At 40.8% G+C, this 26,394-nt stretch overlaps 1 protein-coding gene across 3 annotated transcripts in view; it reads right to left on the reverse strand.

Moving 5' to 3' along the window:
* TRIM44 (tripartite motif containing 44) overlaps nt 1-26,394 on the reverse strand; it is a 112,894-nt gene that overhangs the window by 76,599 nt on the left and 9,901 nt on the right. For all 3 annotated transcript variants that reach the window (XM_060159396.1, XM_060159395.1, XM_060159393.1), the window contains exon 2: nt 15,905-15,982. In XM_060159396.1, coding sequence (XP_060015379.1) covers nt 15,905-15,982 — 78 coding nt within the window. The remainder of the gene's footprint in view (nt 1-15,904; nt 15,983-26,394) is intronic.

The following is a 26,394-nucleotide window of genomic DNA, read 5'->3' on the forward strand; positions in this document are numbered from 1 at the left end:
ATGATGCTGAAACAACTGGATGTCCACATGCAAAAAAAAAAAAAAGAATCTAGCCAGGGATCTTATATCTTTCACAAAAATTAATTCAAAATAATCATGGACCTAAATGTAAAATGCAAAACTATAAAACTCCTAGAAGATAACATAGATGACCTTGGGTATGGTGATGACTTTTTAGATACAATTCCAAAGGCACTATCCATGAAAGAAATAATTGATAAGCTGGACTTCATTAAAATTAAAAAACTTGTTCTTTGAGAATGACACTTAAGAGAATGAGAAGGCAAGACACAGACTGGAAGAAAACACACCTGATAAAGGACTGTTATCAACATATACAAAGAACTCTTAAAACTCAACAATAAGAAAACCCAATTAAAAAATGAGCCAATGACCTGAACAGACATCTCATCAAAGAAGATATACAGATGACAAATAAGCATTGGAAAGATTCTCAACATGATATGTCATCAGGGAAATGCAAATCAAAACAACACTGAGATACCACTACACACCTATTAGAATGGCCAAAATCGGAACAATCACAACACCAAATGCTGATGAGGATGTAGAGCAACTCTCATTCACTGCTGATGAGAATGCAAAATGGTACAGCCACTTTGGAAAACAGGTTGGCAATTTCTTAGAAAACTACATACGCTTACCATGGGATCCAGCAATTATGCTCCTTGCTATTTACCCAAAGGAGCTGAACATTTAGGTCCACACAAAAACCTGCACATGGATGTTTACAGCTTTATTCACAATTGCCAAAACTTGGAAGCAACCAACATGTCTTTAAGTAGGTAAATGGATGAATAAACTGTGATACATTCAGACAACGGAATATTATTCAGTGTAAAAAAAAGAGCTATCAAGCCATGAAAAGACATGGAAGAACCTTAAATGCATATGACTAAATGAAAGAATTCAACCTGTATGAAATTCTAGAAAAGGCTATGGAGACAGTAATAAGATCAGTGGATGTCAGAGGTTTGGGGAGAGAGAAGGATGAACAGGCAGAACACAGAGGATTCTTAGGGCAGTGAAAATATTCTGTATGATACTGTAGTGGTAGATAATATGTCACTGTGCATTTTTCCAAACCCACAGAATGTACACCACCAAGAGTGAACCCTAACGTAAACTATGGACTTTGGGTAATAATGATGCAGTTTCACTGATTGTAACAAATACACCACTCTGGCGTGGGATACTGATGTTGGAGGCTGTATCTGTGGAGGCAGGGGGCACATGGGAATGCTATTTTTTGCTCAGTTTTGCTGAGAATCTAAAACTATTCTAAGAAATAAAGTCTATTTTTAAAAGTTAATACAATTAAAACAGAAAACGAAATAGCCACTGAAGTGGAGCCTAGAGAAGGTCTGGGGGTGGGCTGAGCATCCAAAGGGCCAGGCAGGACAATTCTTCTGCTTGAACCTTAGTCTCAAACATGTCAACATTTTATTCTTTGCCTTCCCAGTAAATACTAGACCTTTCCTTCCTAATCTGATTCCGCTTTTCTACCACAAATTAAAGGTTTTTAAAAGTCCTTTTCAACTAAAGTTAAAATAATGGCTTCCACAACAACTAAGCACTTTTAGCATGTGCTGCTCCTGCCATTTGAACATTCCTCTATGGGACCCTCAGTCATCCTAGGGCTCCTCAAAAGAGCCAGGTTTAGTGTCTGGAAAAACTCTGAAAAAGGTCTAACTGATCCAATGAGTGACAGGCTCATCAATGACAAATAGACATCATCACAATATACTGGAGAGACATGTGCTTCGAAACCTTGTATAACCACAGCAGCACCAACCCTCATATACTGCTCTTATCACAAAGTAGGAGATGGAGTTAGGAGTAAGGTGGGGAGAAACAGATGGCATGCCTAACTTTCGCCTGGTTCCTGTCACTGGACATTCTCTTGCCTTTTAATCTGCGACAAAGATACAGTCTTATGAATAATAACGATGAAGATATTAAGAGCGACCACGTGCAGGCAGCATTCCAGGTGCCATCACAGACGTGTTTCTGATTTAATCCTCAGGCAGGCAATACTACTTTCATTTTATGGTAGGGGAACTGAAGCCCACAGTGGTAAAGTCACTGGCCCGGAGTTACGCAGCAGGTAAGCTATGGAGCAAAGATTCACCTCAGGTCAGCCTTTTCCAGGTCAGGGCTCTGACAACCACTCTATCTAGTAACCTCCTCCTGAAAAGGAAACTGAGCCTCTGAGAACCATTATGAGACCACCAGAAAGCAACCTGGCACAGAAGAGAGCACTCGGAATGGGGAGTCAGAGGCCGTGGATGTTTTCAGAACCAACCAGCTGCATGACTTTGGACAAGTCACTGAATCTCTCAGGGCCTCAGGTTCCTGAGCTATTAAAAATGAAAAGCTAAACTCAACCTTCCTTTTATCTCTAAAATGATATAGCTGCACAAAGTTTATACTCTTGGAACTAATTCACTAATCCAGATTTGCCTCTAATCACACTTGTTGCTAAAAACAAGAGGGGCATCAGGGAACTAGGAATCTGACCTAGAAGTTGTTAGGGTAACACAGTCAAAATAAGAAGTAAAGAAGAATGCAGAATAACCCTTTTCCTATGGCAGTGCTGCCTCCCCTCCTACTTTTAACCACCAATCTTATTTAGAAAGTCACATAAAGCCTGCTGCCCGGTCTCCTCCAGCACTAAAGAGTCTACTAGTCACCAACTCCATTTGCTCTCACTACTGACCTGTCTGTATCATTTAGCACTGCTGATACCCCTCAGTCTTTAATTTCTCTCCTCTCACGGTTTCTATGACCTTGGACTTCCCCGGCTTTCTGTTTATCAGCTTCATCCCTGCAATTTTACACACACTCTCCAGACAGCTGTGATTGAGAAACTCTGAGAGTTTTTCAACCTTGGCACTACTGACATTTGGGGTCAGTATTTCTCTGTTGTGGGGAAATGTCCTGTGCACTGTAAAATACGTAGCAGCATCCCTGGCCTCTATGTAGTAGAGACAGTAGCACTGCTCCCCAGCCCCAATTATGACAACCAAAAGAGTCTCCAGGCATTGTTAAATGCCCTCTGGGTACAAAACTGCTTTCTCTCTATAACCTCCTCCTTAGCAGTTTCATCCCATCTTTGCAATTCAACTACCATCTCCATGCAGTTAGCTCCTAAGCCTGAGTTTTTTCTTGAGGTCTCTAGTCTCACCATTCCTTTTGATGTGTATCTCCACCTGGATACTTTCCTATTACTTAAACCATCAAGCATCAAACTGAATCCTCTCCCTCCTCCTCATGATTGTCACTGCTACCATTTTGGACACTTACATATTAGGCACTATTCTAAGCACTTTACATGTGTTACTTCAATTAATCATCACAATGATACCATGAGGTAGCAATTATTATTATATCAATTTCATAGATGAAGAAACTGAGGTACAGTGGGGATAAGAAACCTGCCCAAATTCACACACATAGTAGGTGGCAAAGGTGGAGTCTGAACCCACATAATTTGACTACATAATCTGCCTTCTAAACACATTATTCTTTCATATCTTCCCTTCAAACCTTGTCCTGTTCCCCTCTCCCCCTTAACGATACCACAGTTTAGGCAATCACCCAGGCTCTAAACTCTGGAATCAAGTTTTATTTTCTCCACTAGATAACAGGTGCCTTGACTTAATACCTGGAGGAGAAATTCAAACATCTTTGCTAGGGTCTGGCACATCATGGCGGTCAATACCTTCTGACTGAGTGTCAGAAGCCATCCCGCACCTGCCTCTCCACCACAGTCTGGCTGAAGAAGCCTCCCCCTTTACCTATGAACACCCCTTCTTGCACCCCTTTCCCACCACTCCCCACTAAATAACTATACCCATTCTCTAGACTCAAATGCTCCATTTAAGCTCCACCTGCCCCCCCACAACCTAGACCCTTTAATCCAGCCCCACTCTCACTTGAACCACTAATCTGCCGAAACACAATTCTAAGACACAGAGAGCTTCTGAGTGATTTGAAGAAACTATTTAGGATTCTGATCCTAGCTCCAACTTGTTCCAGGCCAGCTTTCTCTCCTTTCTCATCTCCACTTGGCCCTGAATCCTTGGCTTCCTGATCTTTACCTCAAATCTCACCTTTCGTCCTTCAGACTTAGTAACTATATGTGCTCTTCAAGCTCTCCTTCTCCGTGTTTAGACCTCAGATATGCCTTATATAGTCTTTGGCTTGGCTTGTACCTTTGACTTTCAGAATCGCATTCCCTTGGACAGGAACCCCACATTTCAGTCAGAACACTCCAGCCTTCCTCTATTTCTGCCAGCACGCTTCTCCCTGAGGCTACAAATTTTGGTACTTGAGCCTAAGTACGCTGTTGTTCTTTACCAGCTTCATGCATATGACCCTGTAATACGCTTCTTCTGAACCTCCTCCCTTTCATGGTTTTCCCTCCTCGACACACAAACATAAATACACAGGTACACGCGCACACACATACACAGAGCATTAGAGGCTCAGGACTATGTTTCCTAGAGGCTGTGTACTTGAAAGATCCTAATAAACACTTGAATCTACTAATCAGCTGTGAAGTGGATAGCAACTGTGTGCCCCAGTCATCTGAGACACAGTCACAGCAGACTGACAAGTAGCCCTAGTATGAGAGACGGAGATCTAACCACTATGGCTGTGTCATCATTGACAAGCACTGTCTCCTCCCAGGACCGCCTGTTCATGCTGTCAGCTGCTATGAATTTATTGCCATGACAACTTGATGTGTAACCCAGCGTCATGGCACTGATCTGGAGGCACCAGAGAAGAGTTCAAGAGGGATGCTGAGCTCACTTTGAATGGATACTATTGCTTGCTCTTAAGACGCTTCTCTCTGCCTGACCCCAGGGTGGCAATAAAGAAAGCAATTATAAACTTCTGAGCAACACTTTTCCTGAGTGAAAAGAAAAAAACTTCTGGGTGTCCCCTGTAGAAATGTGAAAGTAGAAGAACGGGTCCCCTGAGACACCCAGGGCCTATAACAAACAAGAATATGAGTGAGAGCTTCTATTCCACCTTCTTTTCTAGCTTTCTTTCTGCCTTAACCTGTGTATAAAATAGAAAGACAGCTTCTGCTTCAGAAGTTACTGTGTAGGAAGTAGGAAGTAGAAGGTGCCACTGAAAGCTTCAGGGGCAACTAAACAGAAATTATACTATTTTTAAACCTCTCAGACTTGAATATACAAAGAAAGCCTATTTTATCCACTGGAGATTCAAGCAATTACATTAAAACAAGACTCACCCCTCACCTCCATTTCAGTTCTCTAGCCACACACCTTTCCTGAAAAGCCACAGCTATCTGTATACTACAGAAACCACAAAACCAAAACAGCTGCCTGCCACCAAGAAGGGTCAGGTAAGGGCACTGAGATGTAGGTCTCATGTTTTCTGAGTCTTCTTTGCTACAGAGGGTCAAGAATAGTAAAGCTGGTGGAGTCTGTGGTGACAGAGAAAGACTGCAGTACTGGCTCTGCTAACTCTATGCTTCTGAAGCTCAGAAAGGTGAAAGTTTTTTCATAGATATTTTTGTGAAGTTTACACAAAATAATACTTGGAGAGAACTTAGTACTCTCTGGGAACATAGACACATCAGCAGAACTGTTCTGCTGGTCCAGATAACAGTAACTGTAAGCATTTATTGTGGGTTTTTCCTATGGTACCCACCGAGCTCTCACAGATACAGAGCCCCAGCCAGTTCTCTTAGAGAAAGAGAACTTACGCCCTTGGGAGTACAGATTCAAATTTCCCAAAGGAACACAGGAAGGACTTCACACATCCTAGGCACTGAAGAGCACGGATGTCAATGAGAGGCTCCTAGCCCCTGTTTCAGTAGATAGCCACAGGTTGTGAGTGAGCCTTTTCCAGTTTGATAAGATCAGATGCTGTCCACTTCCACAACACAGAAGCAAAGCACCGGAAGGACAGGTCACACCCTGCCCCTCAGCACCTGCACAGTCTGGAGATATAGTCAGCTCCCCAACCTCAAACTCGTCTCTATTATATTTGCTCTCTTTAGCCGACTGAAACCCTACTACACCCCCTTGAGCAGCTAACAATCTGCTAACCTAAGAACCATAGGGCTTGTTAAACAACTACAGTTTCTAAAATACTTTCTGGACCATCAAAAGCTGTGATACCAATCATCTTCCATCATTTCTTATCTCCTCCTCAAAAGTTTCCATTTGCAGGATACTCATTAATAAAAACATAATATTTGTCTCATTTTATTGATGAAACTGAAGGCTCAGACAAATCAAATGATGGACGTAATAAGTGCCAGTATTTGGACTCGGGTCATCTGGCTCCAATGTCTGTGCTCTTTCAACATAAAAGTAAAGGAAAGCATGGCATACTCAATCTAACATTTTTTCCCTAAAAGTCTGAACAAACTCTACATTTGTATACTATTGCCAACCCATCTTCTAAAACTAAAAAGTTAATAACTTCCTACAACTTCTACTAATTCCATATAGCAATCATAGAAAGGCAATTTATTGCAATCATTAACCCTGTGGCCTTGGACAAGTCAATATACCTCTTAAATGTTTCTTCATCTGTAAAATGGGGATTATAAATGTCTAATTAATCAGGTTGAGCTAGGAATTAAGGTGATATCATAGAATCTGTTTCACCTGCTAAAGAAGTAAACAAAAGCTATTCAGCAATGGGGTGGAGATCAACTGGATCACGGGGTTGAATGGAAGTGTTCTACACAACCACAGAGCCCTGGCGGATTTTGCCCTTTGGCTAAATGCAGAGGCAATCAGGGGAGAGGCCAGTTTTCAAATTTTACATTCATACGTACATACAAGCATTGACAAACAGACCTGGCTGACTGAGGTTGCATTCTGTAGCTTTAGCCTTAAGATATCAAAAAAGGGAAACCCCACATTTCTCCTTGAGTAAACCTGAATTTTATTTCCTAGCTGAATGAGGTTGAACTAAAAGGAAAAGGGGAGGGAGGGGGACAGGAAAGAAGGAGACCCTTAAATAAAACTCTGGGTGGTTTTTATCACTATTATCACAAAAAGTTCTATACCTAGCTACCCAGGCTCCTAAATTAAATGTCAAATACAATCCTACACTGGAAACGTGAAGTGTGGCTGCTATGGGGGAGCCCTGATAGCTCCACTCCCTTCTTCACGTTGGCCATGTAATAAGCCCTTTAAGCTCTGGCTAAGAGTAAATTATCAAGGCTCCTGTCAGTGCAGAGAGGAGCTGGAGCGGGGGAGAAGGACATCACAATGTGCTAATTTTATTAAGCCATTTAAAGCTCAATCCCTTTGATTTCTAACAATGCTCCAGCCCACTAGGCAGCTCAGAGACCACGTCCACCTAGTTTTAAAATGCCTAGAGTTGATTTGTACGGTGCTTCAATTAGGAGCTCTGGGGCTCCAATAGAAAGAGAACAGCCAAAGGGTAAAGCCGAAGGGAAACGGAAAGTAGGGAGGGAACCAGAATCTCAGTGGTGTTTACTTTAAAGTGGGGCTATATCTCCTAATGTGTCTCTTAAATGCCACACATGATTTCTTTTGTGGCTCTTAATTTCTCTATTTTTCTTTTAATTTGACACCAGGCAGTTTTGCTAACTAGAGAGTTTGCTCCATAACAATAAACATAATTGCTTCTAGGCACTGATTTGTTTCCATTGGGAATATATGGACACACAGCTGCACACTCCCCAAGGCAGATATATTTGCCTTGACTTGAATGGGCAATAGACACAGAACCAACAACAGGCAAGGCGGCCATGCAAGGCCCACAGAGTCAGCCAGCCAGGCAGCAACACCTAGGGGTCTCAACTATGGAGATTTAACTCAATTTATTTGCATGTCATTATCACTCGAAGAGGTAGCAATGGCCCTTTAAAACCTGAAATCTGTAAGTGTCACTAATGCCAGGAAGTGTTAACTGATCAAAGTGCAGAATCCAGTTAGTTATGAACAGGTGGCTTATTTTTCTCCACCAGTATTAGAAGATCTCCTAAACTCCTGGAGGGGGTCAGGGGGGGAAACTACCCCCATGTACCCTTGCCCTTCTACTGGAAACAGTGGGGTGGGTCTCAGGACTAGCAGAAAGCTAGCAGCAGCCATCATTTACAGGATGTTGTCCTAAGCATTTTAAATGGATTATCTCATTTAGTCTTCCTAACAACCCTATGAAGGATGTACTATTATCCTCTATTTTGCAGCTGAAAAAACAAAAATACTGAGAAATGGAGAGGTTAAGCACAGGATCTGCTCAAGACTGCATAGTTATCAACTCTGGACAGTATCGGTCCCAGTGAGCTTTTAATAACTGTAAAATACTGCCTCCCCCTGACAGAGGCTAACATTAGATTTCTGAACCTCATTCCTGTCTAGAAGAGGAGAGGAGAAAGAAAAAGGACTATTCGCTGCTGATAATTCAAGTGAAGGTCTGAAAGAAGTGATTCAGACAGTAATCTCTCTCTCAACAGCTTTACTGAGATATAATTCACAATACCATACAATTCGGTGGTTTTTAGTATATTCAGAGAGTTGTGCGATCACCACAGTCAATTTCAGAACATTTTTATCACCACAAACAGAAAAAGGAATCACGCAATATCAGGTCTTTTGTGAATGACTTCTTTCACTCAGCTTAATGCTTCTGAGGATTATCCTTGTTGCAGCATGTGTCAGGACTTGATTGCTTTTCATTGCCAAATAGTCTTCCACTGTGTGGATATACCACATTTTATTTACCCATACATTGGTTGTGTTGTTTCCACATCCTGGATAGTATGAATAATGCTGCTATGAACACTGGTGTGCAGTTTTTGTGTGGATGTATCTTTTTATTTCTCTTGGGTATATACTCCAGGATGGAATTGCTGGATCACACGGCAACTCTTATGTTTAACCTTCTGAGTAACTGGCAGGTCATATTCCAAAGTCACTATACCTTTTTACATCCCCCCCCAAAATTTATGAGAGTTCCAATTTTTCCACATCCTTGTCAAATGGACAAAACTTCTCTTTACTGGGAAAACTACAGAGCTATAGTCCTAAAAGCTGTCGACCTTCTTGAGCTCTGCTGTAATTGCCTGGGTGACCTTGGGCAAGAACCTTTACTACCCTGGCACCTCAGTGTCCTCACCTATAAAGTGGAGGGCCTGGAGCAAATGGCTTCAGACTTCCCACTGTGCCCTGCATTTATTCATTCTGTCACATGATGGGAGACACCCTGACCAGTGGGGAGGTAGATGCTATGAAACAGATAGCTTGAAGCTGACTACTCGATTGTGTATCTGACTTTGCATTAACTCAGTTTCCATTGTGCCTGAATAACCTTAGACTGTGACTATCATGCCTGCCTCAAAAAACAAATAAACAAACTCACAGAATCTGCTTATGCTATTAGGAAGAAAAGAGAAATGCCTTATTATGTAAAGGTTCCACTTGGCAATAACGGCAGACTGGCATTCAGGATTTTAGTTTCCTAAATTGGGGTTCAAAGATAGAAATGGATTCAAATGATAAAATGTATGTATTTATAAGAAATAATGTTAGATGAAAAAAGCAGGACATAAACTATGTGTATGTGTGTGTGTGTGTGTGTGTATAGTTATAGTTTTATATATATATACACACATAGAATAATAGTTATATAACTCTTGAACAACACTGGGGTTGGGGAGCCAGCCTGCTGACCCTCTATGCAGTTGAAAGTCCTTGTATGACTAAGAGTCAGCCCTCCGTTATGGGATTCCTCCAGACCCGCAGTTCTGGGTTCTGCATCCACAGATTCAACCAACTGCAGATCATGTAGTTTCGATACTATAGTATTTACCTTTTTTTTTTTTTTTTTTTTTTTTTTTTGCGGTACGCGGGCCTCTCACTGTTGTGGCCTCTCCCGTTGCGGAGCACAGACTCTGGAGGTGCAGGCTCAGCTCACGGGCCCAGCTGCTCCACGGCATGTGGGATCTTCCCGGACCGGGGCACGAACCCGCGTCCCCTGCATCGGCAGGCGGACTCTCAACCACTGCGCCACTAGGGAAGCCCCTATAGTATTTACTATTGAAAAAAAATCCTCATGTAAGTGGACCCGTGCAGTTCAAACCATGTTGTTCAAAGGTCAATTATATACAGAATAATAGGACTCTTCTATCTGAAAGGCAAAGCACCATAATATTAATCAGCTTTCTCACTGCTGTGTTTCGAAGTATGGAGTACTGACCATGTGTACCAGGCTGCACACTAAAAAAGCAGAACTCAGAACTACCAAATTAGATGTTCTGAGTGAGGCTCAAGAATCCTCAATTTTAGAAAAAAGTACTGAAAGTTTACAAACTACTGCAGGTAGCAGAAGACTGGCTGATTTCTTCTTTCTACATTATAGTTGTCTGTATTTTCTACATTTTTCTACGAAGAACATGTATCACTTTTGTAACTGGGGGATGGGAAAAGGAGAAATCGTTTCGTTTTGATAAAGGCAGGGAGATGGTGAAGGAGGGCAAAGAGCTGGCTTCTCCTCTTCCTGCTGCCCAAGTGTCTACAGAGGATGAAAAGAGGTCACATTTGCTTCTGGGTGATTTCCATGCCTCAGAGCCTAGACTGGACCTGAGAAAGCACTGGTATTTTTCCCATTTGGTGTCCTTCATACATAAGGGGAAACTACTGAAGCACTTGCCTTAGTTCTCCATTTGGCCAGGGCTAAATGCTCTGGGGCTGTCATGGATCCTTTGTCATCTCCCCATATTTTCTCCAGTCCTGGGACTCTAGAATTGTGGGAAGCTGTGGCTGCAGGATCCAGTAAGGGAGGTAAAAGAAGGGTGCGAGGGAAAAATAGTTAGTGAAGAGTCATATTGCTAGGGATGACAGGCTATGTATAAATATCAACTTACCCATGGGTTCAACAACAGTGTGGGGGTGAATAACATGAAGGAAGATGAATCTGAAGTCCAGTCCTCTTCCCACCACTTACTAGCAAGTTGTTTAATCCCTGCAAGTCTTGGATTGCGTATCCATAAAACAGGGCAAATGATATTTTTCATATGGTTGCTGTAATAGATAATGCATATCTATTACTAGGTACCACGCTAGCAGGGCTTGAGGATACAGAGATAAACACAATTCATGTCCTCCAAGATTACTTCTTTTTTATGTAAAGTGAAGAAATAGGTCAACAGGGACTTCCCTGGTGATCCAATGGTAAAGAATCCTCCTTCCAATGCAGGGGACGTGGGTTTGATCCCTGGTTGGGGAACTAAGATCCCACATGCCATGGGGCAACTAAGCCCATGCGCCACAACTACTGAGCTCACACGCCTCAACTAGAGAAGCCACCTGCCACAAACTACAGAGCCACGTACTCTGGAGCCCGCACCACAACTAGAGAAGAGAAAAGCTGCACACCACAATTAGAGAGAAGACCACACGCCGCAACAAGTGCCGCAACGAGTGCCACAATGAGTGCCACAACGAAAGATCCCTCATGCCGCAACGAAGACCTGATGCAGCCAAATAAATAAATAAATAAATGAAAAGAAACAGGTCAGTAATTCTAATAACCTTCCAACCAAAGAAACACTTTTGAATGAACCAACTTCATAACTGAGGCATCTCAATTCTCTCCTTTAGATGGATGAATAAATACTGCCCCAGTGAATACTTCTATCTTGAGGCAGGACAAGGACCAACACAAGGCCTGACTTGACCCAGGTGAATAACAGGACACTAACACCAAGAATTCAAGTTAGGTTTTGCTTATATCCATTACTATTTGTACATGCAAAACCTATCATTTTAACAATAGTCTGATTAGCACTGGAGTGGAGGACTGGGCTATGTTCCATGTCAGTGATATCAGCTATTAGAAAGGTCTGTAAGGTCCTCTTGCAATTATAAAATGCTCTGTAAATGCTAAATAAAAATAAAATAAGAAAACAATCCTCAGTTCTATTTAACTAATTTCATGTTGCTAGACAGTTCTTTGGTTTCATACTTCAATAAGAATACCTGTAGAAATCGAAAAAAAATAAGGAAAAGAACCTGATTATATTTTAGACAATCTTAGTATGATTAGATCCTATGTTTAATCCCACTCCAGTCACAGAGAATAATGTGAACCACTTGGCTCGAGTTTAAGATGCTTTTTTGAGAATAACTTATTAAATTAATATGAATTTGAGATACACAAACATGGTTTAAACTGTTTGTTTCAAGCACACACCAGCTATAGGAAACAGTGAATGGTGCACCTTACATGGAAAGAAAAGCAATCAATATATCATAGAGAAAATAGCTATTATTAACTGAATAATGAGAGGTTAGTTAGATTGAGCTTAGCATCTTATACTTTAGTTCAATACTTTCTGGGAGACTGAGCATGGGGAAGGAAAGGAAGGAAATCAATGTGTTTTCTAAGTTTCAGTTTCCTCTGGGTAAACTATGAAAGATGATTGCATAGTCACTACAAAGGAAAGCTGTAAAGAACTCAGATGCTCTAAATTTCCTAAAAATCTAGTCCGGACATATACACACATACATACCCCTGATTAACTACATCTTTTAATTTCCCCAAAGTCTAGCATAAATATAAGAAATCTAGCGACTAAAATGCTGCTTTGTGCAACAGATGTTTCTGAAAAGTTTGGCTGCCAAAAAAAGTTTGCAAACTGGATCAAGTCAAACGCATTAGGATTATTTAATAGACCACTTCCAATTAAACAAAATAAAGACTGTTATTAAAAATAATTTCTTTCCACTGTATACAAGTTCTGGATCCCTGGAGGTCTGCCCCCTTTAAAACAGGGCTCACCACAGCAACATGCACGCACACCACTTCATCTGGACCTGTGCCTTATTTAGCAACCATCTCTGGCTCTCATACCCATCCTTGGGCTCACCCCTAGTAGCTGGGATTTGATGTCTCCTGCTGTTCCTCTGGTTTGAGAACTCAGCCCACTCCTGGACCATGGCGATGGCCTTGATCATCCTCCTAATTCCTGACCAGGACTCCTTTCCCTTTTTTTGGCTTTGCTACTTCTCTGCTGGCCATAGCTGTTTAAAGGAACCCTGTCCTCTCAGGGAGCCCAAGCTGATGACTCAGTTTACCTCCCTTCCCCTCTCTTACTCCTTTGCTCCCTCAGCTCAATTTATTTGTTTTCTAAGCCTGGAATTTTATGTATTTCACTTTTTTCAAGGTTGAAATCATTTGGACTTACAAGGGCTCTTCTGGCTATTTGCTGAAAGAACGAAGAAAACCAAAACACAAGATGGCAGGAAAATAACCAAGGTCCAGCACAGTTTCTAGTTCCCCCAGACACACTGAATCAGAAACTCTGGGGGTGGGTCCAGCACTCTGTATTTTAGTAAGTCCCCCAGGCGATTTTCATGAACACTGAAGTTTAAGAACCATTGCTCTGAAGAAAAGAGGATTTCTGACAAATATTTTGGACAAAATGAGGCATCTCATTAAGAAGTCTATATTACTGACATAGAAGAATGTTTAAGATATTCTGTGTGATAAAACCACAGCTATGGTATAATTTTTGTAATATATCTTCGAAGCGTATTTCCATGTGAAAAAATGTCTAGGAGGTTACACACTAAGCTGTAAATAGTGGTTAATTTAAGGGAAATCCATTTTCCTTTTCCTTTATGGATAGCTGTATTTTTTTATTATTTATTATTTTTATTTATAGCTGTATTTTTTTATTTTTCCTTTACGGATAGCTGTATTTTTAATCTATAAGCATATATTATTTTATAATTTAATAAAAGGTTAATCTAGGCATCTTCCACTCCTCTCTGGCAAAACTGAGAGGTAAAAATTAACTCAGTCCCCAGTAGACCTCAGTGTCTGGACTAATCCAGCTTTGTGAGGCTTTAGGGAATTCTAGAGGAAGTGAGGCAGAGAGAGTGTTCGGGGCTCCATGACTCAGTCAGTGCTTCTATGTAAAGCTGCTGTGCCAGAAGATGACAGGTCATAAAGCCTAGGAGATTCTGCTCTTCTTAAATAAGCCAACTTAAGAAAAGGATGGTGGGGTTTGGAGGGAAAACAGAACAGACTAAAAACTTAATGAGTTCTTTTGGAAGACACCAATTTGTTTCTGGGAAAATTTTCTTTGTTGCAGAAATTATGTATTTAAGTGTCCCATTTTTCATCCCCTATTTGTGATCTAACAGTCATCCTGCAATTATGATGGTCCTTCTTCAAGCTGGCTCCAGGTAAAAATGGCATACACATATGTTAGGCTAGAAAGCGGCTTGAAAATAAAATAGATTAGTGGGAAATTATCCAGGGAAAGACAAAGAGAAGATGAAAGAAAGGTGAGTGTGTATAAACATATCCAAGATCAAGTGAGGTCCTAACAAATATCCTTTAGCTTATGATGCATCGTAGGAAAATCCTGAGGTTTCCACGGGTTGCTCTCATGGGGACTACTCAATTCTTTCAGCTCTGGCAAGTTTCCCATCAGAAGCACTATATGCATTCATAAAGGTTCCCAAAGCACTTTACCTGTATTATCATCATGCACAGAAGCCACTCAGTGTAATCTGTACACATTCTCTTGCTCTTCACTGTCTAGAAGCATGTGGGTGTGGCAGAAAGAGGAAATACAGTTGTCTCCTTCAGGATAGCTGTTGTCCCAGAAACCAGAGAAACTCGGTAAAAAAAGCTTTCTGTTATCTTTAATAATTAATTGGTTCATCTTTACTAAAGGAAAACTACTTTCATATAAGTGGTTTTGAGGGAGGGGGGTCTTTCTACTTTGAGCTAAGAAAATCGACAAAAGTTACCCCAATGTGTTCTTATCAATAAAATGGGAAATAAAAGCTAATTTACAAGGTTATTGCAACGATCACAAGTGTGTAAGAGGAGAGGGAGAATAACAAGTTAGTGCTTAATGGGTGCAGTTTCAGTTTGGGATGATGGAAAGAGTTCTGGAGATGGATGGTGGTGATGCTGCACAACAGTGTGAATGTGCTTAAGGCTGCTGAGCTGCACAATTAAAAGTGGTTCCAATGGGAAATTTCATTATGTATATTTTACCACAATTTTTTTAAAAGGTATGTATGGCTCCTAGCACAGTGCCCGGCTCTTATTAGGTGCTCAAGAAATGCTAGTCTTATTCCCCTTATAAAATTTTTTAATTAAAAAAAGACAGTATAAAAAGCCAAATAAAATCACGCTCCTTTCCCTATTTAATTGTGAAAGGCTTTGCCTCTCAGGCAAAGCCAGCTGGCACCAGTACCGGGTAGTGCCACAGCAAACGTCTGAGTAGGAGAAGGGAGGCTACATTAGTCATAATCCCTCTGGCACGTTCAGTTCCCAGTCCACCCACAACCCTGGTATGGCGTCTCCCAGAATATCAATCCTACAGCCCCCAACATCTTGCGAAGAAAGCTGGGAAGCTTAAACCATTTCCCAGACCAGACTCCAGCTCATGAGGGCAAAAGTATTCACAGTGGCAGCTGGCTCCCGTTAAGTGGGGGAGTGACAAGACGCTAGTACTGAACACCAACTGGATAGGCCTGAGCTTGTTCCAGTCCCCAGCATTAAGCTGATGGTATCTCTGATGCCTTTGGTTGGATTTAATGGACACAGAGGCCAGTAGTCTCAAAGGCCCGGTAAAAGAAGATTAAAAATGCACTTGTCTGCAGTTCAGAGAAAACAATGAACGATTATGTGTTGTAAATCATAAAATAGAGAAGGGGAAAAATAGATGACTTATCTTCAGGCATGTTAGAACATGGCTTTTGATGGGTAGGCTTAATTAGATCTTGATGCAATGTTCAGATAGATCATCATTAACATCCCTCGAATTTGGCTCAAGGAGAATGAAATACTTGGGGTACCAATATCCAATTAATTCCAAAACAATACTTACTTTAGGGTCTGAGCTCTTGAACTTTAACCTTTCCACCAACTCTATCATAGCCGCCTTCAGTCCGCCTGAATCTTTGCTCTAGAAGAAAGAAAAGTCAGGGGTCATTAGACAGCATTTTGTTGCTCTCTCGAACACAAACAGCATTTCATGGGACAATGAAACGGAAGGCAATTTCTTCTTATCACCCGAGAGGACTAAACGACTAAGAAAAGATGTGTTGCCCCTCTTCCTCTTCTCTATGGACAAAGAGGGTCAGGACATAAATTGCCCAGTGACCTGAGAGAACAATTGGAACGAAAATTAAATGCAATTTGTACAGGCTGACTCACTGCTTCATCTCAGGGCTCAACTGCACCAGTATTCACAGAGGGCTGAGGCTTTGCAAAAGAGATTTCTATCTGGGATGTCTATTTTATGACCAAGTGATTTTTATTTTAAACTTCTACATCACAAATACAGAAGTATGCAATATTAAATATTCTCACAAAAATAAAAACAAAGAAAATTCCCCAAGATTTAACCCTAATTGGAAATGGTATTTCAGTGTATTCAGTTGAATACAGGTTTTTGAGTCAGAAATATAAGGTTTCAAATTTGGGGTCGGCATTAACGAGTTGACTAACCTCAGGCAAATACTGACTTTCTTGAAAACTTCTCCCTCTTCGATAAAATGGGGATTATAAAAAGGGTTATTTTGAAGCTTAATTGAAATGCTATTTGTAAAGGCGTTAGCACACTATGTGGCACACAGTAAGTGCTCAATAAATGTCACCTATTATATTGTTGTTATTACTGCATTATAATGATTTAGACTAGCAAAATCCAACAGAAATATAATGTAAGCCACAAATGCAAGCCACATATATAATTTTAAGTTTTTGAGTAGTCACAAAAATAAAAGGAAATTAATTTGAATACATTTTACTTAACTCAGTATATCCAAAATATTATCATTGCAACATGTAATTTCAACATGAGGTATTTTATACATTTTTTTCATACTAGATGTTTGAAATCTAGTGTGTATTTCACACTTACAGCCCAATTCAATTTGGACTTACCACATTTCAAGTGCACCAAAGCCATCTATGGCTAGTGACTACTGTACCGGTCAGCACAGATTTAAAGCACAGACTAAAGCCACACTGCCTGGATTCAAGTCCCAAATCTACCACTAGATCTGTGTGACCTCAGGCAAGTCACTTAGCCTCTCAGCGCCTCAATTTCCTTATAGTATGAAGCTAATAATAGTACCCATTTCATAGGGTTGTAGAAAGACAACATGAGCTCATATACATCAAGGTACTTGGAACAGGGCCTGGCACATGCTAAAGACAATAGATATACGAGACATATTTATTATTACTGTCTGTCTCCCTCACAATATTTTAAATTCCTTAAAGGTAAGAACTACACTTTTTACCTCTGTGTTCAGCATCAAGAAGGTGTTCAAAAAAGTCTGCTGAACAAACAAATGAATGAATATGTAATCTTAAGATATGAATGCCCTTATAATAATACATGTGTGTAGCACAATGTATGCCCTTATAATAATACATGTATGTAGCACAATGTAAAGTCACATGCATTAGTTTATTTTCTTATCTCAACTCCTTGGGGATAGGATAGGATAATCACTCTCATTTTACTAGTGTTGGAAAGGAGGTATGAGTAAGTAAAATGACTTGTCATTTTTATGGGTATGGGACAATAAATAAGTACAATATAAACAAGTACTACAAATGTCTGTTCTTCAAAATTGGCCTCAGAATCAGTGATAGTTTCCAAATTTGGGGGGAAAATTCCAATTCCTCCAAAACAGGACCTACTTAGTAAGACTCCATCATATAGATTAAAACAGACTAAAGCCTAAATCCTTTTTTCCCCTCTAACCTCCTTTCTCTCCCAAGTCTACACAGTAAAAGTCTGATGTAACCTAAGACCGATATCTGCTTTAGATGTGCTCTCCAAACACAGCTTAGCTGACATTCCCATCCTAACTGTGGTTCTAAATTTTAATAATTTGTATTTTTAGTTTTACTTTTAAAATGATGACAACTTTCCAAATTTCTTCACCAATCTAAATCTTTCATCTCTGGTCTCACAGCAGACAGGTGGGAAAAGGAATCTGGAGGTCACACACCAGGGGAGTGCATGAGACCCAAAGTACCTAAAAAAGGGTTAAATTGCCAGACACAATCCTGCTTTTATGAGATGATCAGACAATAAAGACTGTCTGGTGATATCATTCCTCTAACCTGCTTCTCATTGGCTGGAACAAGCAGGTCACTTGTCCCTGGAAAACTCTTTTCCCCCACATCCCAGCTGCCAGCACCCATTTTAAGCTCTTCAGCAAGAGCCTTTGATATATTATGACTTTCCCCCTGGCTCTAGAGAACAGAAAGGAATGCACCAAACTGTGTCTTAATACATTCAGAAGAGAAACAGGACGACGAAGGAATCCCTAAGAAGCAGACAGCCTGTTTGCAGGCAGATGTGCCTTGTGTGGAGAGATAAGGGAACCCTTAGCCTTCTTTCATAAAAACAGTGTGTCAGCAGAATCCTTCCTCCTTTTTACAAAGCATCCGCAGCACTGCCTACCCAGGGGAGTGACAGAGGAGAGGCACAGAGACTCTTCCTTCAGGAAATTCACCCATACTACCTCCCCACCCCTCTCTCTTTGAGAATATTCTCAGAGATAATTGGGGTCTGTATTGAGCCAGCCTCTAAACGGGTGGTGAACAAACCTTCCCCAATAGCTTTTTTAACCCCTCCCCCACCAAATAAGCAGTTGGTCAGAAGGGAGAGGGTCCTCTGGGCAGACCCTCCTCTGACAGCGGCAGAGCTGGGTAAGAGTACAAATGGACAACCCTGGCCCCAAAGCCACTTCCTTTCTTTTCGCACACCCCAGTCCCTTCCTGCACCTCAAGGAGCATTGTACACAGATGTTCAAGCAAATACACCCAAGCTCTGGGCACATCTCTCTCAAACAGTCGCCTTGGCCACACCTGGGTCCTACAAATGCGCATATCAGGGGCGGGGTCTAATGGTTTGGTCCACCTTTGGGAGGATGGGCTCAGAAAGAGCCTCTGCAGGCCCTGCACGCAGGGTCAGGACATTTCATCAGGTAATTCTTGGGTCCTGGATACTTGGAGAGCGGTCTAGAAGGGGGCAGCCATGGCCAAAGGAAAGACCCTCAAAAGCATAGGGCAGGGGCACAGAGCTGTCCAGGTCTAAGGTGGTATTTGAGTATGAGTGGCCCCAAACCATCGGGTAGTATCATGTTTTAGTTAAGTATTTGTTTGCAGAGGGCAGTCATCAGTCAAAAGGTAACTGGAATAGACAATACTTTCAAAGTTCCCTACTGTGGTGGAATGGAAGAGTTGCCTCTGAAACCTGTGTTCTAATTGAGAAGTTAGACGAATTCTAACCTTGTAGACATTTGGTTCCATAAATGGCCAGATTATGCTATGTCAGTCCCTGGGGGAAGCACTGTGAGTGAAGAAGTGAGATTCGCTTGATACCGCTCTTCCTCACCTCCATTCCACACAATGCATTCCAAGAACACAGGAGCTCAATGTGAGCCTATCTTGTTTATGTACCTCTTTCCTCCCCCAAGAAGAGTGTAGATTAAAACAAGACAAGCGCTATGTTCTGTAACACCCCTTAAAGTTTGATCCATCTATGGAGATGGGGGATGCTTCATAAAAGCCAACTCCTAGCGATGAATCATAATAAAGCCAAAGAAAGGACAAAATGCCTACATTTGAAGGTATTCTTTATTCTCCAAGGCACTTTCATATGCTCTTTCATTGGCATTTCACAATAAACCAAAAATTCTCACTTTACAGCTGGGAAAAATGGCTGGTGAAAATCAAATGAGAAACCCCCAAATCACAGAGCCCATACACTGTTTAACTAGCATTACACAGTAACACAATAACTAAAAGGTAGTGTATTCACACTGTACAATAGAGAGAAATGGTTCTGTGGAAGTCAAATGATGTCCACCAAATCACAGAGCTAGTCAGTAGCAAAACCAGGATCAAAAAGATCTAAATGAAAAAGATTTATAACATATACAAGAGAAGAGGTTGGTATCAAGAATAATGCGAAAATACATAAGGGATTCCTGTAAATAAGAAAAAGCCAAATAAGCATAAAAAAAATCCCAACAAAGGATATGAACATAACAGAAATGTGAAACGGCTAACACACATATGAAAAGATGTAAAAGATGGTCTAACTTACTTGTAATTATCATATCATTTCTTATCCATCACATTGAAAAAAAAAGTTTTGATTTGATAATACCGAGTGATGAGAGACTTTGGGCAGGCTGGGGATTTTCATATGTTGCTGATATAATATAATAAAGCTACTTTGAAATCACATGCCTAGCAAGTCCATTTTTCACTTTCTCCCCTTGAGAAGCACTAACATGGGCCAGGGAGGTATGAAAAACAATATTTATGGCAGCACTGCTTGTAATACTGAAAAATGGGAAACATCCTAAACATCCATCAATAGTGGGTGGCCAAATAAACTATGGAATTAACAAATGGGATCTGATATAGCAAATAAAAAGAATGAGACACAACGCTGAATTTTTTAAAAGTTGCAAAACAATGCATACTATATCATTTATTTAAAAAGCATAAAACTATTCATTTTTATGGGTGATACATATGTATGTAAAAGACTAGAAAGCAATGACTGGAAGGACTAGTAGTGGGAATAGTAGTAGGAAGAGTCTTAGACTTACATAAATTTATTCCTATTATCTAATTAAGATTTAATATACAAAAAGGAAGGGAGGGAGGAAGAGAGGACAGATCTAGGGCTTCTGCTTCGAGTGTCTCTCTCCATGAGTTTGCCTAAGTATAAATACTGGGGCACTGTTCCTTTTGCATGCAAACATGAACCAAAGGTATAAGAAAGGGTTCTCTACCTAGTATTCATGTATCTATTTCCGGGAGTTTGAAATCCCCAAAGCTGTACACAAAATTTGCAATGTACATGCACTTTTCTATGAAAAGGGACTTGAGCGCTCCCCAAAGTCCCCCAAAAGTTTAACTTTCCTAGTGTAAAGGGCATTGCATAAAGAGAAAGGAGACTCAGGCTCCATTCCTACTAATTGCTATATGAGCTTGGAAAAGTCATTTTACATCTCTGAGTTTCTGTTTCTCAACCTGTAAATGAGGAAAATGGGCCAAATCAGAACCTACAGATTTGCAGGCTGCAGCCTACACAACTTTGGTTTTGTTGTGTTTTTAGAGTGTTGTCCCACACAGCATACTAGGAATTTTAAATTCATTGTCAACATTTAAAAACCAGGAGATACGATATAATAAAGATTTCCAGCTTCTTCTAAAAATCTGAAAGGTATGACTGTACTGGGCTCCCTCTCCCACATAGCAGCAACTGGCTGAAGCCGAGTAGCAACTACCCGCTTTAGGCAAGGCAAGCTCCCTCCAGTTTGCCATAGTTACCCTGGCTGGCTTCTCTCATTTACATTACCTTTCTGGTCCCTGTAGACATTTGAAGTTGCTACCCCTGCAAGAACTCCCTCTGAAAGTTTTCTGTCTCTAAGGGTCCTTGTGTTTGAACACCAAGGAAGTTGGCATGTCTTTCTTCAAAGGGGTTCAGAATACCTCATAAACACATGTCCATCCATTCACTCCAAAACACAGAAATAATACAGCTCATTCTAATGCAAACATTCTTTGAAAATGGGCAAGAGGCAGAAACAAAAGTGGAATATGGTAGGTAAAAGGGACATCAGAATAAGATCTTGACAACCAGTCTCTGTACTTTCATGGGAGTCAGTCTAGTCTAATGCCAATAACAAGCTGGGCACCAAAAGAAAAGTCATGTGTCAGTAGAAATGTAAGTGTAAATCACTTAATATCCTGAACTGGTTCCTAAATATCGAATTCTGTATTATAAAGAATCAGAAGATCTGAGTTCAGAAAGAATACTGGCTGCGTATTTTGGTTTTTTCCTATCCCACTAGCCTTGTGTTGCTACCATGCTTAAAAAAAAAAAATCAATCCAACTTTCTATCATTTTCACAAAAAGGTTTTTTTGGGAGAAACAGTGGAAAAGGACTGGGAGATAGAATATGTAAGAAGTCCTCCTAAGGAATCCAATCAGAAAGCAAAGCCCTGACAAAAGGAAATGAAACTGAATTTTAGTACGCCATAAAATTTTAGTTTCACCACGCCATGTCCAAAAATTCTTTACCATCTTCTTCACATGACTTGATTTTCCAATTCCAAATCCACTCCTATGTTAGGCAACCACCTTATATAGTTGCTTAGATCCAAAATATTTTGGGGGCCTGAGCAAACCTACCCCCAAGTCTTTTCAGACCTAACTCTAAAACACAGGCCAAGTCCAACTACTCTTCACCATCTCCACTATTCCCTGTTTGGTCCTAATCCAAGGAGCAACACCACTCCCACTCGCCTACCCTACACTCCATTCCCCACACAGGCACCAGAGGGAAATTTTAAGAACGTGAATCAGATCACTCATTCTCCTGCTTAAACAGTCTATGGCTACTCAGAAGGAAATCCAGTATCTTTACCATGGCCTACTTGACAGTCTGACCTCATCTAATACCTGCTACCTGGAACCCTGACTCATTATCCTCCAGCCATCTTTTTTATCCTCAGTAAGCTTGTTCCATCTCAGTGCTTCTACACTCGCTTACTTCCTCCATTCAGATCACTATGCCACCAGATCTTCCCACCACTGGCTCTAACTATACCTAGTCCTTGTGAGATCCTTAAACAGCCTCTCTCTCATTCCTCATTCCAGTCACTCTCTTTCTCCTTCCCCTAGTTTGTTATTCATGGCATTTATCATTATTTAAAATGTTATTTACTGTTTAACTTGCTTGTGTCTGTTTTGCTCTTACAACAAAAGCTCCATGAGACCAGTACTTAGAATTGTTCACTGTTAAATTCCCTATAGCCCCAAATACTCCACCTGACTGAGTGAATAGATCAAAGGAAAAAAACACCACGCCACTAATTTCAAACAACATAGAAAAATATCTTAACGAAACTGTACCTCAAAAAATTGTGGTAAAAAATAAATGACATAATATGTAGGAAGTTTATAGCACAGAACCAGGTACCTACTAAGTTCTCAATAAATTTTAGTTATCATTGTTGTTATTGTTATTATTAAGTGATTAAGTCTATTGAGTGACTGACTGCTAAGTATCAAGTACTGAGCTAGAGAAGTGCTGAATGGAAAAAAATGAACAAAACAATCTGATACAATCAAAATACTCTGTAAAATATCTAGGAAGAAAAATCCAGATGGAAGGGAAAGAATAGTTTTTTTGTTTGTTTTTGTTTTTTGTTTTGTTTGTTTGTTTTTTGTGGTACGCGGGCCTCTCACTGTTGTGGCCTCTCCCGCTGCGGAGCAACAGGCTCCGGACGCGCAGGCTCAGCGGCCATGGCTCACGGGCGCAGCCACTCCGCGGCACATGGGATCCTCCCGGACCGGGGCACGAACCCATGTCCCCTGCATCGGCAGGCGGACTCTAAACCACTGCGCCACCAGGGAAGTCTGGGAAAGAATAGTTTTAATAGTCTGATTAGAATATTCATAAAGTATCTACTAAATACCTTCACAGAGATAATAAACATCAGGAGATTGCGTCAGTACAACTTAGAAAGGTTAAATGTAAGTGGGAATAATTAAGAGTAGAGGCTAAATGGGATGGGTGAATGAAAATGTCCTTTGGGGTTAGACCTGGATTCAAATCCTAATCCTTCCACTTATAAACTAGGTGAACTTCCACAAAGCTCAACCTCGTTGAGTATCAGTTTTCTCATCTGTAAAATGAGAATCAGAATAATACAGGTTATTGTGGGAGTTACATTGAGATCAACTGAAATAATGAGGTGAAAAGCACCTGACCTAAAGCCACTTAATAATTATTATTATTATTATTCTAATCTCGGGAAAGAGCCTCAAAATTCAACAGCAGATAAGAGTTTCTAGACTCTCTTAGTTTTATAACCTCAGCTAAAGGCTAGCATTTCCATTCTTCACACACATGAAGTCAGAGTCTTTCACTCAACACAGGTTACCCTGCCAGGGTTCACAGAGACCCAAAGAACAGAGTGGAGAACAGTAGGGGTGCCTCTAACCTCTTTCCCCCACGACTGCCTACTGGAAAGAAAACAGAGGCTATTTTCTAACTAGAAAATAAAGGGTGTACTGCCCCTGCCTCCTCTCCACTTCTATAAAAATTTCCTACAGTTCAGAATGTAAAACAGAATTTAAAGAGGACAACCAGCAAGACTTGTGAACCTAAAATTAGACATACCAGCTGTGTTTTGGTTAGCTAGTGCACATGGCACCAGCAGGACACTGAAATATACAGGAGCCTCTTCTCTGAAGACAAGTTTTTCACCAGCCTATCTACCCACCAGCATAGAGCAGTCAGAAGGAACAGAAGGAGAGGGGGCTGAACAGCGTTCACCAGAAGAAACTTGGTGTCCGAACTTCTACTTCTGCCAGACTACCTGGTCTGGAATTGAACGCAGAATAGAACCTTAGTTGACTCTGTAAGGATAATAAGAGTAAGAGTCACTAATTGCTGAGGGATTATTATATTCCAGGCACTGTGCTAAGCTCTTTACATGTATCATCTTGTTTGTTCTTCACTACAACCCAAAAAGGAGAAATAATTATTATGCCCATGTTACAGATGAGGAAACCAAGATTCAGAGAGACTGAGTGAATTCTCCAACATGACACAGGTAATAAGTAGCAGAGCCAGGATTCAAACCCATAGACTGCAAAGCCAATTAAGGCAAGACTGCTTGGTCTTTCATATTCATTCTCCCATTCTTCCTTAGTAAGAGACTCCAGTTTTAGCTGGACACACCATGGCCTGAAGAGAAGACTGTTTCCCATCCTCCCTTGCAACTAGATAAGGCCATGGGACTGAACTCCAGCCAATGAAACATAAGCAGCAATGCGTGCAACTTCTGGAGGGTTCTCTTAAAATAAAGGGGTGTTCCCATCTTCACTTTCCCGTGCCTGCTCTCCTGGAACTCAGATGTACTGGCTGGACCTCCAGGAGTCATCTTGGTCCATGACAAGAACCATACCCTAAGGATAGCAGAGCAGAGGTAGAAAGAGCCTAGATTCCTAATAACTGCATGGTTCCTTTATACCAGCTTTGGGCTGCCTACATCCTTCTATACAAGAGAAAATAAAACATCCACCTTGTTTGAGCTGTTATTTTGGATTTTTCCAAATTATTTCATTATTTCAGATGCAGTTAAACTTAATGTAAACACTGATATAGTAAATCACTATGCAACACTCTCTCTTTCAGTTCTTCATTGATGCCCTGTGACTATGTGAGATTATTATACTTCATATCATACATTTACCAAATATTTCATGTATATCTATTCTCCAACAGGCACTGTGCTAGGTGCTGGGAACACAAAGATGTGTAACATACAGTCCTAACCCTAGAAGAAGAGTTTATGACCCACGCAAGACAGAGACATGGTGGGAAGAAATAATATTGATGTAGTATACTGTATTTAATGCTATAATAGTACAGGCTGTTGCTATGGGAACACAGAGGACAGCTGCCTAACACTCTAGTCATATCTACCTAGTAAAATCCTATCCATCTTTGAAGGTCCACCTCAAATACCACTTCCTCTAAGAAATCTTTCCTGATTCCACGTCTCCAGCTGAAAATAACTTCTCTTTTCTCTGAGTCCCCACGACATACTATCTGTACCTCTCTTCTAGTATTTATACGCAAATAAGCATGTAAAAAGACTATAAGCTTCCTGATGTCAGGCATCTTTCTTTATCAATATCCGTCATGTAGCACACCTTAAGTGCCCAAAAATTATTCACATAAATAAAATTAACTTAAAAACACCAGTTTTTGACAAAAAAGCTAACTATATGCTACAGTTTGGATGTAGTATAATGCTTTCTCTAATATCCTGTTGAAGTTAAAAGCAGATTGCTCTGCTACCCGATCAGAAACTAGCTAAATACATTTGAAGTGAGCTTAATTTATAATTAAATGTTCGACAAGAATAATTTAGCACACCACAATATACATCAGTCATTGCCTATATGGTTACTTGCCATAAATTATAGACTGAGCACTTAGAGTATCGGGAAGATTTTGCTTGGTTGGTTTCATTTTTTTTCATTCTTGACTCTTTTTTTTTGCGATACGCGGGCTTCTCACTGTTGTGGCCTCTCCCGTTGCAGAGCACAGGCTCTGGACGCGCAGGCTCAGCGGCCACGGCTCACGGGCCCAGCTGCTCCGCGGCATGTGGGATCTTCCCGGACCGGGGCACGAACCCGTGTCCCCTGCATCGGCAGGCGGACTCCCAACCACTGCACCAACAGGGAAGCCCCTTGATTCATTTTTGACATCGGAAAAGGGCATCAATATTGATTTTTTTATCCCC

Source organism: Lagenorhynchus albirostris, chromosome 9, assembly GCF_949774975.1.
Source record: "Lagenorhynchus albirostris chromosome 9, mLagAlb1.1, whole genome shotgun sequence".
NCBI lineage: Eukaryota > Metazoa > Chordata > Mammalia > Artiodactyla > Delphinidae > Lagenorhynchus > Lagenorhynchus albirostris.